This window comes from Phragmites australis, chromosome 17 (genome assembly GCF_958298935.1).
Source record: "Phragmites australis chromosome 17, lpPhrAust1.1, whole genome shotgun sequence".
Taxonomy (NCBI): Eukaryota; Viridiplantae; Streptophyta; class Magnoliopsida; order Poales; family Poaceae; genus Phragmites; species Phragmites australis.
Genome location: NC_084937.1, coordinates 25,439,516 through 25,454,083, shown reverse-complemented (window position 1 = coordinate 25,454,083; position 14,568 = coordinate 25,439,516). Strand labels below are relative to the sequence as shown.

Genomic DNA, 14,568 nt, shown 5'->3' with positions numbered 1-14,568 from the left:
CAAGAATCATTGTGGTGTTCCAAACAGAGCGAGCCGACCGCATCCGGGATGATGTCTAGTGATCCGTGTTTGGTGCGGCAGCCCAGAAAACGATGGCGCCTCCACGGCACGACAAGTCGCGGTGAAGGTGGGTGGGCTGGCTTGTTTGCCTACAGTAGTTAACCTATCAATTACATGTTTGAATGGTCATATTAGATGGACAGGAGAGGGGGACAGATCTATCGCACCTAGGTGCCTAGCCTGTGCCCCACCACGGCGGAGTAACCCAGCGTCGACGACACCGATCTACCTAGCCTCAGGATAGAGATGACAGGTGACGAGACCAATGGGTGATTGGGTTGGACGAATGGGTGACCACCCGTGGGTTTAACACATTCAAACTTGAAACAATGAACCCATTTTAACCTCATCCAACCTTTCATTACAAACCCAATCTAGCCCAACCTGCTAAGTAGGTAAACCCGATTAACAACCCAACCCGCTAAACCCATTTCAGCCCAACCCACTGGCAGGCCTACTCTCCAGCAAGTTATCATTCGTTGATGCAAAGGATAATCGTTTACTAACTTGGCTTTGTGCTGCAGATGGTTCCCTGAGTGGAGGAGTCAACAAGGAAGGGGTGGCTTTCTACAACAACCTTATCGACGAGATCATAGGCAGAGGTAATCAATCTGTAATAATTATTCTTTGCATTCATGCCGCATATATATAAATCCATCGTCAACGATAGCAATAACAAACAAAAAAGCATTGCAGGGATGAAGCCATTTGTCACAATCTTCCACTGGGACACGCCCCAGGCCCTGGAAACCAAGTACGGGGGCTTCCTCAGTGAAAACATCATGTATGTATCCAAGCACCTGCAGTTCGTCAACCACGCCATCAGGAACGGCGTGAACGTGAAGGGGTACTTCACCTGGACGTTCATGGACTGCTCTGAGTGGGGGGACGGCTACCTGGATCACTTCGGCCTCATCTACATCGACCGCCTCAACGGCCTCAAGCGCTACCGCAAGCAGTCCACCTACTGGATCGAGAGGTTCCTCAAGAGATAGATGATGATCCGATTTTAATTGGCAAGTGGCCATTACTCTCTCATCGTCATGAGCTCCATCTCCGATTTTAATTGGCTGCTGTTTACTGTTACGCCGTTGCTATTTGTTTCCACAGTAATGGGTGTTTTATGCCTGTATTCATGTGCTTATTGTACGTTGGTGTCGTTGAGTGGCCACTTGCCAGCCAATTGAAAATAAGGGAGATGCTATAATTCTATCATCTGAAAAATAAAAGATTTTACAGTCGACAGATCTCGCCCGTCGGATGGGATTTTAACGATGGACGGATCATCTTCAACATCCAGAGTGTTATGTTGTTCGCTCGCAATGCCATTCGATTCCTCCTGTCGGTGGTTCTCTAATCGCTGGATACACCATCATCGCCACCACAAGGGGTAGATTCGGGGGGACGGGAATCCTTTGACGTACTGCACGATCGCTAACACGTGAGATCCGAGTCCATATGTTGGTGAGCGTGTAATACGTCAGAGAAACCCTATCCAATTGGGGAGGGGGGGGGAGTTGGTTGAGTGGAGCCCCCTCCCACCACCAATTATTTGGAGCCATGTATGAAGGAAGGGAGAGATAAGAAAAAGAAGTAGAGAGAGAGGAAGAGAAGATGGAGAAAGAGGTGGAGCGCCTCCACCGGCCTGGCTTCCGTCCGTCATTGGCCACAACCCTCCATTGCTGGATGCCTATATATTTTTGCCCTCTAGTTGTTGTAGTTGGGTGGCCAGCAAAGGGAAAATAAAACCCACTGACAAGCTTTTTGTCGGTTTAAAATGTGACGTGCTTCCTTTCAAGCAAAATAAACCAACTTGTTATGTGAGGATCAATTTGGACGAATTGATTTTTTGCATTTAGGTTTGGTATTATACATGGCGGCTTTTGAAAACACCTATTTATTTCTAAGTTTGGATGTAACAGTTAGTAAACCGCGTATTTTTACAGCTCATGAATTCTACTATAATCTTTCAAGAACTCCTTTCTAACTAACTAGATTTCACAGCTAAAACAACACATTACATCACAAAAACCTCAAAGTGGCCATTACTTGTGACTGACTGAAACGTTTCTTTTGGCTTTCGCCCAATTTTCATAAAGAAATGTCTTTATTCACATTAAATAAAGTTTATTATTATAAAGTTTCTTTTGACTTTTGACTTAACCGTTTATTATTACAAAGTTAAATATTCACGTTAAAGCTACATCTAATTTATTGCATTACATGTTAAATACTCCCGCTGTTATTTTTTATTTGTTATTATATTTAAATCTATCAAGTTTGGCTATGTGAAAAACATATTATAAGATTTGACTTTAAAATATTATAATAAAATCATAATTTGATTAGTATGTACTGATATAAGGTTGAGAAGTAGTACTCAAGGTTACACTTCTAAGACCACGAAAAGTAAATAGGGATAAATAAAAAAGAAAGGCGGAAGTAATAATCTTTAGCAGCAAAATGGAAAATATAGGCACTCAGCTTGATCATCCAGCCCAATAGACACGACCCGGTCAACCTGCGAGCCAGCCTCAATATCCGGCCCCAATCCTTTTATGGAAGGTCTGGGCTGGGCCCATACGATTTCAGCGACCAGATCGCATCTCGGCCCAGGTGCCAAGTACCTTGAACGTGGACGGAATTTTTGGCGTTGAAGGGAGGTCCACGTTCAATGAACCTGCTCGTTGGAACCTGGCCGACCAGGCCATGGGTGCATGAACAAACAAGCAGCAGCTGTAGCAGCCTATTGCCCTAGTAGACTGGCTCTTCGCGGCAAGTTTGAGTTGCTCAGTTAGGTCTAGGATTAGCATCTTAAATATTCGATAAACTTATGTTATTTTCCTTAGGAAAATGGTTATGGTCTGAGGCTCCGACGAGCTTACCGCAGAAGCTGGAAAAAGTCAGCTCAAAGCGCAAGGGTGAAAAAAGAACGGGACATGCAGTTTTTTTTATTTTTTTATTTTTATGGATCACCCAAAAAAGCAACACATGTGTGGCCCTGAGGAGAGATGTTATGTTTGTCTCTTTTTTTTTTTCACTGGCCTTATGTGAATTAGCCATGTAGAATAGTGCATATGGGTTTAATAATGATGAGACTAATACACAGAGGATTTTTTATATTTGAACCCTTTTAAAAACATATTCTACGAATATACCTCTACAAAAATATTTTTTGAAAATAGTTCTTTTTGCATAGCATTATGACATTTGACATCGTGGTTGAATAGCACGGCTCTGTGATAATCGACGTCGTGCTAACTGGCTTGTATGATCTTCTAGTTTTGATTTGAAAGATCATATTGATAGTTACCACATCGTCAATTATCATATTATTCAACAACGGCATCAAATGTCATGGTGCTGTATAATGTTTATTTTTTGATATTGTTTCCCCATAGATCTATTAGTAAAAAACATTTTTGAAAAAAAAAACTAGATTTAAAAATTCCACCTAATGCACATGACATTTGGAAAATGTCTAACAAAAGTCAAAACATCTAAACAGCAGCAAATTGTGTGTAACATTTGTTTCGCGAGGTCATAAGTCTAGCATTTGACATTTTCACGGACAAATCCTCCTGTTATCTCCAGAATGAGTCTATAAATTTTTTTTTATGGTCAAATAGCGCAATGGTCTTAAGCTCCTTTAGTCCTTTTGCTCGAGAACCTGCTCCAAATTTGAAGCTTTTATAAGGCGTGTTTTAAAAGAAACTAGATAAAGAGAGAGGCAGAGTATGTCTTGAGTTCTACTAGCTCCTAATGGCATTGTATGTATCTAACGATTTTAGATACCGAGCAGACGTCATCTCCCTCATCTCTTCAAATTCATCATCTTCACCATCTTGACTCTCTCTTTTTCATTCCACTCCTTATCCCAACTATGACAGTATGTATAAGAGTGATGATCAGCACTAGAGGGAATAGTCGTTCTACGCGTAGAATCCTAAACCCTTAATCAAGCAAATCCATACGATCAACTAGATAAATCCCACACCAATGAAGCTCGAGATGGTTCCTCACTTGCTTGCAGTGATATTGTTGAGCAGAGTAACAATAATAATTCTGGGCGGTCTGACTTTTTGGAGCCCAACCGTTTGGCAGCTGTCCCAAAAAGGCCACAAAACATCGGTAGAGAGATCCGGAGCAGCGGATCCGCCGAAATACAAAAGCGGAGCGGAGGTCTCGCGTTGGTTCCGGCCATTCCTGCCCGCCCCCGTTTCTCTTTCTCCCTTGGCTGCTCGCCCGGAAGCGATTCCCAAATAAAAAAACCAGAAGAAAAGCGAACCTTCCCTTCCGCCTCCCGAGCAAATCCCCGTTCGCTCGAGCGAGATCAAATCGATTCGACGAGCAATCCTCTCGCATCCGCGTCGCCCTCCCCGTTCGCCGCCAAGTACGCACTGGCCTCTCTGATTGGTGATTGTACTTCTGCGATTAGGGTTCCCACTCCGCATGTCCGCGGATCAGCGGGGGGCGGTGGATGAGTTTTGCGCGTAACCGTCTCCCCCTATCGCCGCTTTAGGGTTGTTATCTGGTTCGGATTCATTTCTGCCCCCGAATCGCGAGGGCGGCGTCGGCGTGGAAGGTACGGATTCCTGTTAGGGGATGCGAAATTAGCAAGCGAATGGCGGAATGGATGGAATTGGAGTGTTCCAACATTTCCGTCAATTTTTTTTTGCTCGTACTGACTGTAATTTTTTTTGGCAGATTGGTAGGTCCCCGTTTTGGGCGGACAGATACTGGTTGCGGTGATCGTCTGTTGAATGGTGCCGAGAAGCTAGCCACTGGAGATTGGGTGGGTTTGATGTGGCTCGGTTATCTACCAGAGTGGTAGCTCTAATGGAGCAACTCGCAATGCTTGCGACGGAGTTGGGTGACTCGTCAGACTTTGAGATCGATGGCATCCACAACCTCACTGAGAACGATGTCAGCGATGAGGAGATCGAGCCTGAAGAGCTGGCACGGCGAATCTGGAAGGACAGGGTCAGGCTCAGGAGGATCAAGGAGCGGCAGCAGAGGCTTGCGCTGCAGCAGGCTGAGCTGGAGAAGTCGAGGCCGAAGCAGATATCTGATCAGGCCCTGCGCAAGAAGATGTCGAGGGCGCAGGATGGGATTCTTAAGTACATGCTCAAGCTGATGGAGGTGTGCAATGCACGTGGGTTTGTGTACGGGATCATCCCTAATAAAGGGAAGCCTGTCAGTGGCGCGTCTGATAATATCAGAGCTTGGTGGAAGGAGAAGGTGAAGTTTGATAAGAATGGTCCGGCAGCAATTGCCAAATATGAGTCTGAGAACTTGGTGGCTGCTGATGCCCAGAGCGGTGGAATTAAGAACCAGCACAGCTTGATGGATCTCCAAGATGCCACCCTGGGTTCTCTGCTTTCATCATTGATGCAGCACTGCAGCCCGCCACAGCGCAAGTACCCATTGGAGAAGGGCACTCCACCCCCATGGTGGCCTTCAGGGAATGAGGAATGGTGGATTCCCTTGGGCCTTCCCAGTGGTCAAATCCCTCCTTATAAAAAACCACATGATCTTAAGAAGGTTTGGAAGGTTGGTGTACTTACCAGCGTGATCAAGCACATGTCCCCCAGCTTTGATAAGATCAGAAATCATGTACGGAAATCGAAATGCTTGCAGGATAAAATGACTGCAAAAGAGAGCCTGATTTGGCTAGGAGTTCTGCAGAGAGAAGAAAGGCTTGTTCACAGAACTGATAATGGTGTATCGGAGATTACTCACCACAGTGTGCCAGAAGACAGAAATGGTGACACACACAGCAGCAGTAATGAGTATGATGTTGATGGTTTTGAGGATGCTCCTCTTTCTGCATCATCTAAAGATGATGAACAAGATCTGTCTCCTGTTGCACAGCCCGCTGAGGAGCATGCCCCAAAAAGAGGAAGGGAAAGGGCTTACAATAAACGCCCTAATCAAATTGTTCCTAACAAGGTAGGAACAAAAGAACCACCAAAGAGAAAAAGAGCACGTCACAGCTCCACTGTTATTGAGCCTGAGGCACAAATAGTTGATGACGCCCCAGAAAACTCAAGAAATTTGATTCCTGATATGAACCGACCGGATCAAGTAGAAATCCCAGGCATGGCTAACCAGATTGCCAGCTTGAACCATGGGGGCAATACAAGCGAAGCTTTTCAGCACAGAGGAGATGCTCAAGTACAGGTACATCTTCCTGGTGCTGAGGTTAATAACTTCGACAGTGCCCAAGCTGCAAATGCTACTCCTGTAAGCATATACATGGGAGGACAGCCTTTACCTTACCAAAATAGTGACAGTGCCTGGTCAAGATCCGGAAATACTTTTCCGGTTGATGCTGATTCTGGTTTGAATAATTTGCCCAGCGGTTATCAGACTTTACCTCCGAAACAGTCACTACCACTATCTATGATGGATCATCATGTGGTTCCCATGGGTATCAGGGCACCTGCTGATAATAGTCCCTATGGTGATCATATAATAGGTGGTGGAAATTCAACTTCTGTTCCTGGAGACATGCAGCAGCTAATAGATTATCCTTTCTATGGTGAACAAGATAAGTTTGTTGGCAGTTCCTTTGAGGGATTGCCTTTAGACTATATCAGTATCAGTAGTCCGATCCCAGATATTGATGATTTGTTGCTGCACGATGATGATTTAATGGAATACTTGGGGACATAACATAGGTAATTTCATTACATATCCATTTGCTTGCTGCTTCTTTCTCTTTGATCATTTAGTTTTATTTTTCCGTTTCATTTTCAGGTTAGGATGAGGTTGCTCGCATTTGTTTATCATCCATTTTGTCTCCCCAGAATCACCATCCTAACTTGATTATGAAGGCTAAACTTCTCATTTTGCTGCCGGTCTTGTTATTTGAGACCATTTGTAGTATGCTGAGTGATACTTGACTTGCTTTCTTTGGAAATAATGTATCCTATAGTGACCGAACTGTACATGTGGAAGGTGAAGATGCCTATGTCTTTCTGGATAAAATATCTGGTGAAGAAAGGACTAGCTTTTTGTAGTATTTGAATCTGTGATATATGAATGTTTTGCTCTTCTGCATCCTCTCTTTCTCTATTGCCTTTTGACCTCTACACAAACGTTGAGAATCCAACATTGTATATGCAATAATGAATTTTTTTTTCAGTTGAGGCATTCCTCTGTATATCTTTTCTTGTGTTTAATTTCATGTAGTGAACAAATGCTGTTTGTAGCATAACAAAGTTCACTGCTTGTGTCATTTGATGATTGTAGTTACACTGTGAAAAGTGTTACTATTACACCGTAAAATAATAAAAAATGAAATAATCACTGTTGTGCAAAAAAGTTCAGAAATGTAATATAACAGTAACAGGCCACCAACTGGTAACAATGGTGGTTATAACTAAATTGCAAGTGCCACTGGGCTACTAGCCTATATTATCCTCTTGTGCTATTTAGCACTGTCAAGTCCGAGATAACCCTGAAGATGTGTACAGTAGGCTTTTGTTGCTGAACTTTTTGGCATGGCTGGTGGTACAAATTCAGTATTTCTGAGAAGTATGAAGTTTCTTCTGTTGGAAGACCGTATATGTGTTATTGTTTCATATATCCTTTGTACTATAGGTCTTCGAAATAGTGTTATACTCCCTCCAGTCGTCAAAGAATGTCGTAAAAGCCTTGGGGGAAAAGTCCATGAGAGACTGTCGTTTGAGGTGTCCTAATCTGGTTTTCTCTCTCATTAGTGTACTTGAATGCATGCACATAACAGCTTCTACTTAATTGTGCTCTAGTGTTGGTTACTTGGTCTTGTGGGCTGAACTCCAGAACGGCAGTCTTTGAGGACTGGAGGGAGTATGTAATTACGTGATTTCGTCATAAAAGTTAACCCTCTTAGGCTTATTCTCTTTCTCTAGGCACCTTTTCTCCTATAATTTTTCTTTCACAACAAACTACATCTAGTTCACCATTTTTCTCTATTTGGCAAACCTTTTACCCTGCCAACAGTTTTCCTTCATATAATGTGCTTGCAGACTATCTCACGCTCAGAAGCACTAAGAATGTTAAATGTCAAGCACTTTTATATCACAATCGGAAACTCTTTTTATTATACTAATATTTTCAGCTGGGCTCATGGTCACAATGTTACCTAGCTGATTTAGACTTCAGATAGAGAGATCCATCAATTTATGTATTGGGCTGGTAGCCCTAAATTGATGATCTTGTTACTAAAGCAAATCATTTGTAGCTTTGCCTGTATACAATGTTACTTTGAAAATTTTGACTAACAATAGCTTTTAAAATATTTAGTTTGGAAACCTTAAAATCATATGTGTAGTTTTGTCTTCAAAAATGCTTTCATAGCATCACATATTATTGGATTTTATGAACATATCATAATAGAAAATAGTGATCAAAGCTATGCATCGGAGATCAGATCTTGTCCAAAATGTCATGTATTCGTGACTGGAGGGAGTACTAACTACTGTATTAAGGTAAAAAGGATTGCATTTACGTAATATTCCCTCCATTCACTTTTACTTGTTTTGGACATCCAACATGACCCCCAATTGGCAAATACAGACCATTGAACCAGTGACGGTTACCTTTTCTAACTGTATATTGCCAATAACTTTTCAATATACATCGATATTGAAGTATTTTTGTTATGATAAATCTGCTAACAGCATTTCCGTGTGACAAATATTAATACATTTGTGTAAATTAGTGTCGAATTTTTTAAGAGGTTGGATGCACGAATTATAGTACATAATTACTCAAAAGCGATTCTTACATTTTCTCCTGAACTGTGAAATATTCTGAAGACGAATGAGTTTACAGAAGCTTCAGGGGTGCACAGAAGTTGATGAATGATGACTATTGAAAGATTAGTAACTACAGTGATTGACAGTTGCCAAAGTAAGAAATGTATAATCTTTGTCTGATAACATTATCCACAATTGACAAATTTAAGCTAACATGTCTAATTATGGACTACACTGCAAGTGATAAATCAAAACCTTAAGCAAGCAATATGGCAGACTTGTGGGAACAAAATATCAAGGACATATTAATTTGTAAAGTTAAAATGGGCGCAACCTATTATCCTAAATGTCAGTTTGGCTACTCCAGCATTTTTCCTCACATGATTGTATAGTGCTGACTGCCAAAAAAAATAAAGTCCTCACATGATTGGGCAAATATTAAACTTGAAGAAGTAGATTTTACCTTTTGAATATTTCTTATATATTGCAGATGAACATTTGGATTTATTTGTGTTCTTCCACAAAGTATTCTCTTTTTTTTGGGGGGGGGGTGGGTGGGTGCGTGCACCTAATCCAATAATAACCACTGGATTGGACTAGATAGGTGTTTCTTCAGTTTTGATATGCATTAGCCCAAACATAACCAGATAACGCTAACAACTTTGACCTCGACAATACAATAAAATAAGGGCACTTAAGTTGGGAGTAGTTGTTTGATTGTGATAAATATTTTGTAAAGAAATTCTAGGACACATTACAGCCTGTAACTGTCAGTCACTTGTTTCTGCTTTATTGTCAAAGTAAAAAAAAGAAACATGTTGCTTGCTTTACCACTGAAGTTTCACAATGATACAATAAAATAAGGGCACTTAAGTTGGGAGTAGTTGTTTGATTGTGATAAATATTTTGTAAAGAAATTCTATTACCCATTACAGCCTGTAACTGGCAATCACTTGTTCTGCTTTGTTGTCAAATAAACAAAAGAAACATGTTGCTTGCTTTACCACTGAAGTTTTACAGTGATCCCAGCGTTCGAGTGTGTTAAGAAATAAGCCATCAGCGGAAGTAACGGATGGATCTATCGAGATGATACACACAATCACAGACGATACCAGGGGCACGATATTTGTTAACAAGGTTCAGCCGAAGCCTACATCTCGGGGCATGACTACAAGCGCTCATTCCTAACTAGCAACACCGGCCGCTTCCCAGGGTTCCCACAGACTCGCTGCCCTCCTGCGAACCTGTCGCTATGTTGTCATGGTTACAAACAACAACCCTCTTCTCATATTTATGAGGAGTCCTACTAGGATTCTATTAGAGTCCTACTAGGATTCCACCATGTATCGCTAATACAGCTCTAAGTTCTATACGTAATCAACTCCGTACGATTATTCGACACATATCCAACAAACTCCACCTTGACGAATAATTTGCCATCTTGAAGCCATCATGCGTGAACCTCCATGTACACCGGACTTGAGTTGTCGCATTTGCCGCTCAACGAGAGCTGGCTGATGAGTTTTACTTAGACTCACCACCTTCTAGAGACTCTGCTATCCCTGCAACTTCAGACTCTATGACTCCACTTGCAACAGAGCATATTTCTCTTTTATCAACACAACCTCTTTGAGCGAAATCAGATTTCTTGTTAGCCTTGACACATGCCTGACTCCCTGAAGCACACAACTCTATTATAGATCTTGATTTTGATAGCACCTTACTCTAACAGCACGGTAGCCCACGTCGTCACATAAGTAGATAAAACCAAAATCATCAGACTTCATGAAGAAAAAACCGCTCCCTGTTGGGCGTCATATGAAAAAACCAACTGAATCTGACATCCACACTCCCAATTGACTGCTTCTTGATATTGAGAACTTTACTGTTGCTTTCTAAGTCACACATAGAAATTGACATATTAGCATTGCTCCATTACCTGACTGTTTAGGTTATGATTCTCTGACGTCTTACACCGTAGCCTCCTGCAGTCCTAGACCAACCAAATTACTCCAGTTGCAAGTAAAGATCTCCACAATCTATACTTCCTTCCAATTCAGGCCTTGAAGATTCTTCACGCCCATCGATCCACACTTCAGAAATCCGTACGCGTACAACTCGAATCGAGCCGCACCCTTGCTGATTTGGAAACACGTAAGCCCTCTCCAATGCCATCATGCATCCTGAGCTCACGCCACGTGTTGCCACGCCACAGAGAATAAGCACCACCAGCCCTCACGCTCCTATGTCATTGTTGTCAGTCTCTTCATCTCCGCTACCTGCCGTATGACTGGCCTGTCGCCACCAGCCTATCCGCCCCGCACCACGGTATGTTCACCCTCCAAGTGAACTGTCCGTCAGCCTTCCTCGGACTGTCTGCCATGTGCCCGCAAACTGTCCGGCCACCACTCTCGAACTCTTATCAGTCGCCGTGTGCATCACGACAAAACACCATCGACAGTCAATGCTCATCATCGAGCACCGTAACACCGGCCTGAGGTCTGGTCAACTGGTCGACTGCCTCTCCTCATGTCGTGCGCCGCTCGACCTCCACCGGCCACGCGACCGCAGCTAGCTTCCCACATGTGCTCCTGTGACCATCAGATGATCACCCCACGCCTGCCCGCAAGCTTCCTGATCCTCTTCGAGTCCACCGTGGTTTCGGCCTCCGCGAATCTCACCTCGCATCCGTAACTCCTCGACGACATCTGCGTTGTCCACAAAAACGTCATTCGGATAGTAATCCTAGCCGCCGCTGACACTCACGTCAACCCGCCGCAGCTGTACGCATACCGCCTATGCGCACCAGTCGCCGCTATACTCCACCTTGCGCCGTGTCCGTCCGCACTGCTCGTGTGTTTTACAACGCCTTGTAGGAGCATAATCCTCGCACCTCCACGTGATCTTTGATGCAACGTCTCTAGATCCAATTCAACCATAGCTCTGATACCACTTGTTAGGAAATAAGCCATCAGCGGATGCAACGGATGGATCTACCGAGATGATGCACACGATCATAGACGACACCAGAGGCACGATATTTGTTAACAAGGTTCAACCGAAGCCTACATCCTCGGGACATGACTACGGGCGCTCCTCCCCAACTAGCAACACCGGCCGCTTCCCGGGGTTCTCTAACCTGTCGTTATGTTATCATGGTTACAAACAGCAGCCCTCCTCTCATATTTATGAGGAGTCCTGGAGACAGGAGTCCTACTAGGATTCCACCATGTATCGCTAATACAACTCTAAGTTCTATACGTAACCAACTCCATATAATTATTCGACACATATCCAACAGAGTGTAAACCCTTACTCTCTTTCGTGATTTTGTCATCTTGACTTACAAAATATATGATTTCTTTCCTTACCGCTGTCCAGTGACTAAGTTGACATGTCTTTGTAATTGTTCAATAATAAAGGTAGAGATCAAGCCACGCCATGACTGCTGTTAATCTTTTTAAAATTCGAACTGATGAAGTATTGAGATAGAGATATGAGGCGTCATGTCTGGTATGCTTGCTTTCAGGAAAGACAAAGGGAAAATCATTCTTTGTCCAAGTTGGAGCAGTCATTTCTACGAGATATTTCCTGTACTTGTGTAAGGCGAACAATATATCTTTCTCACAATTTCTGAAGTGGTAAAATTAAATGTTACATTCAGCAGCTTCTCAAGTCTCAGCTCATGCATCTCACCATGGAACTTCGGGTTTGTTTCCCTATGTGTTTTACTGTTGTAGTTATTTGTGATGTGGAATCAGTCTGGTTTTGTTTTTTAGCTTTGTTCCTTTAGCTATGTTCTTTTGTATGAAAGATACAAGATTTATCTCTCTTGGCCTAGGAGTTGTTGGGCTGCGGTTTTTGTGCACAAAATGGCAGGAGCCAACATTTGTGGGGTCCTCTAATCATAATCCTCATGCAGCAATTCTGTCACATGCATGGCATGCCTGTTGCGCGCTGGAGCATAAAGCGATCAGAGTTTCAGAATTCAGAAAGACTGGACCAGGGAAGAGCTCTGGCGAGCAGAATATAGAGCTGTGAAACGGGGTGTCAGGTAACCGTTTGACTTCTACCTGGAAATATTGTACTGTACTGGCATGCTCGACAGCCGTAGTTACATGAATCTTTTGTTCTTGCAGAAAACGGGATGACCCAAGGATGTAGGAAAAACAAGAGTAGAACCTTTTGCTTTTCACGTCCAGTGACAAAAGAGCATCTCTGCTCCTATCGAGGTGAGTCGCTAGGCAACTGCAATAATGATAGTATGCATTTCTGAATAATGCTAGTATATATATTGGGACTTCTTCAACAGACTCTTTTTTTTAATCCTTCAACCGAAAAAGAACCTCGGTTTGAACACGGAACAGCCAGGCTAAGGCTTCAACGCTTCTTTTCATCTTGCACGTCAGCTGAAGAAATAACGGATGGACTAGTCTGCACAGTTTCTTTAACCGCTCGATTGTTCACTGAATCATTTATTCTCACTACCTTCTCAGCAGTAACAAATCTTTGTAGCAGAGATGAGTAGATGACCATGCTATTAGGCCCTTCTCTGATCCGTCTGTATGTTTGGGTATCTGACTATCGTTAGACAAACTGGAAACTTTCCAAATACACTTTTCTGGACTATGAAACACCGCGAACAAAACGGTAATCTCATTTAACTTTCTTTTGCACCATATATAATGTTTTCTAACAAAGTAGCAAGCTGACGAATTTCCTGTTTCCTCGGCATCAAGCAGCAGTTGACGTACGGCTTCTCTAATCTGGATCACATGTTGTAAGTTTAAGAGGCTGCTTGTGACCACACAGATTGTTCCAAGTCTCTCCAAGTGACATGAGTAGCAAACTATTCAACGACTGAAAAGACCAATTCTCTACACCAAGCGAAGAATAATTATAGTTGCAGAGGAGCTCAGGAGTTGGCATATCGAGATCGCCAATGTCAAGATGTCATACATACACACACCACCCATTAATTTCTTCAGAATTCCTTCTCTCGCCCATCAGCTCTGATCACTCCATGCCAGGACAATAGTTTCTTTAAGCACAGCTCCATTCGCTTTTGTGCCAAGCTCATGTAGCATTTCGTGACAGTAGAATTTCTCTGGGTTTTTTTTCCCCAATGGAGGATTCAGATGTTCAAGGGAAAAAGGGTACAAGGCTCGGCTTGGAACGCGAGAATTCTATCCGATTCTTTAGAGAATTGAACTGATTCCTACGAACTATGTGAAAACTGGATCTTTGCAGAGTCTTATCCGCTAAGACTTGTTTCATTTACTTCGAATTGTTTGAAAATCCCGCGCTCCAATCGGACCCTGAGAAGGGAATTTCTGGGGAATTTGGAGCGAGAATTCTTGGTTTATAACTTGTAAGTACGCATAAATGTATTCGTAGGTACAATTCAATGACTTGTAACGACATATAAATTGCTACTTATAGCATTCCATGTACTCTAATGAAATAAATAGTACCCGCAGTATTTGATTTTACTCGACAAGTCTGTAATGTGAAAGTAAAATCCGAAAGCGACCGATGGGACAAATTACCAAGAATTTTCACGAACTTTTTCTGCCAATGCATTACATTAGGACACATTTGGAACGAGGAATTTCAAGGGAATCTCACGGAAATTATACCATTAATTTTCAAGCGAAATTAATGTGGTGTGATGAGAATGAGGCGAGGATGCGGCCACGTAAATGTGGGGAGGGTTCGTTCAACAGACTGATGATTTTGGGAGATGGGACAGTATACGTGC

General features: G+C 42.7%; 2 protein-coding genes across 8 annotated transcripts; both read left to right on the top strand.

The window, feature by feature from the left end:
- Positions 1-322: 322 nt before the first annotated feature.
- On the top strand, positions 323-1,168 carry LOC133896719 (beta-glucosidase 29-like). Its single transcript, XM_062337320.1, has 2 exons — positions 323-662; positions 757-1,168. The coding sequence occupies exon 2, from the start codon at positions 759-761 to the stop codon at positions 1,053-1,055; it is 297 nt and encodes a 98-aa protein (XP_062193304.1). The 5' UTR covers positions 323-662; positions 757-758; the 3' UTR covers positions 1,056-1,168.
- A 3,076-nt stretch (positions 1,169-4,244) lies between these two features.
- On the top strand, positions 4,245-14,271 carry LOC133897188 (ETHYLENE INSENSITIVE 3-like 3 protein). Of its 7 annotated transcripts, XR_009905869.1 has the most exons (7): positions 4,245-4,645; positions 4,768-6,743; positions 12,337-12,516; positions 12,730-12,861; positions 12,947-13,039; positions 13,307-13,457; positions 13,550-14,269. XR_009905869.1 is itself a non-coding variant. In XM_062337814.1 (4 exons), the coding sequence occupies exon 3, from the start codon at positions 4,900-4,902 to the stop codon at positions 6,736-6,738; it is 1,839 nt and encodes a 612-aa protein (XP_062193798.1). In that variant the 5' UTR covers positions 4,245-4,453; positions 4,583-4,645; positions 4,768-4,899; the 3' UTR covers positions 6,739-6,743; positions 6,823-7,207. The 7 variants fall into 7 exon arrangements, 3 of the variants coding, with proteins under 3 accessions (XP_062193798.1, XP_062193799.1, XP_062193797.1); XR_009905870.1 differs by having other exon boundaries at positions 12,337-12,861; positions 13,553-14,271; XR_009905868.1 differs by having other exon boundaries at positions 12,337-12,861; positions 13,550-14,270.
- The last annotated feature ends 297 nt before the right edge of the window (positions 14,272-14,568 follow it).

Bases quoted from the DNA above. Each gene is read 5' to 3' on its own strand.
- LOC133897188 (XM_062337815.1), top strand. From the start codon at position 4,900: ATGGAGCAACTCGCAATGCTTGCGACGGAGTTGGGTGACTCGTCAGAC.
- LOC133896719 (XM_062337320.1), top strand. From the start codon at position 759: ATGAAGCCATTTGTCACAATCTTCCACTGGGACACGCCCCAGGCCCTG.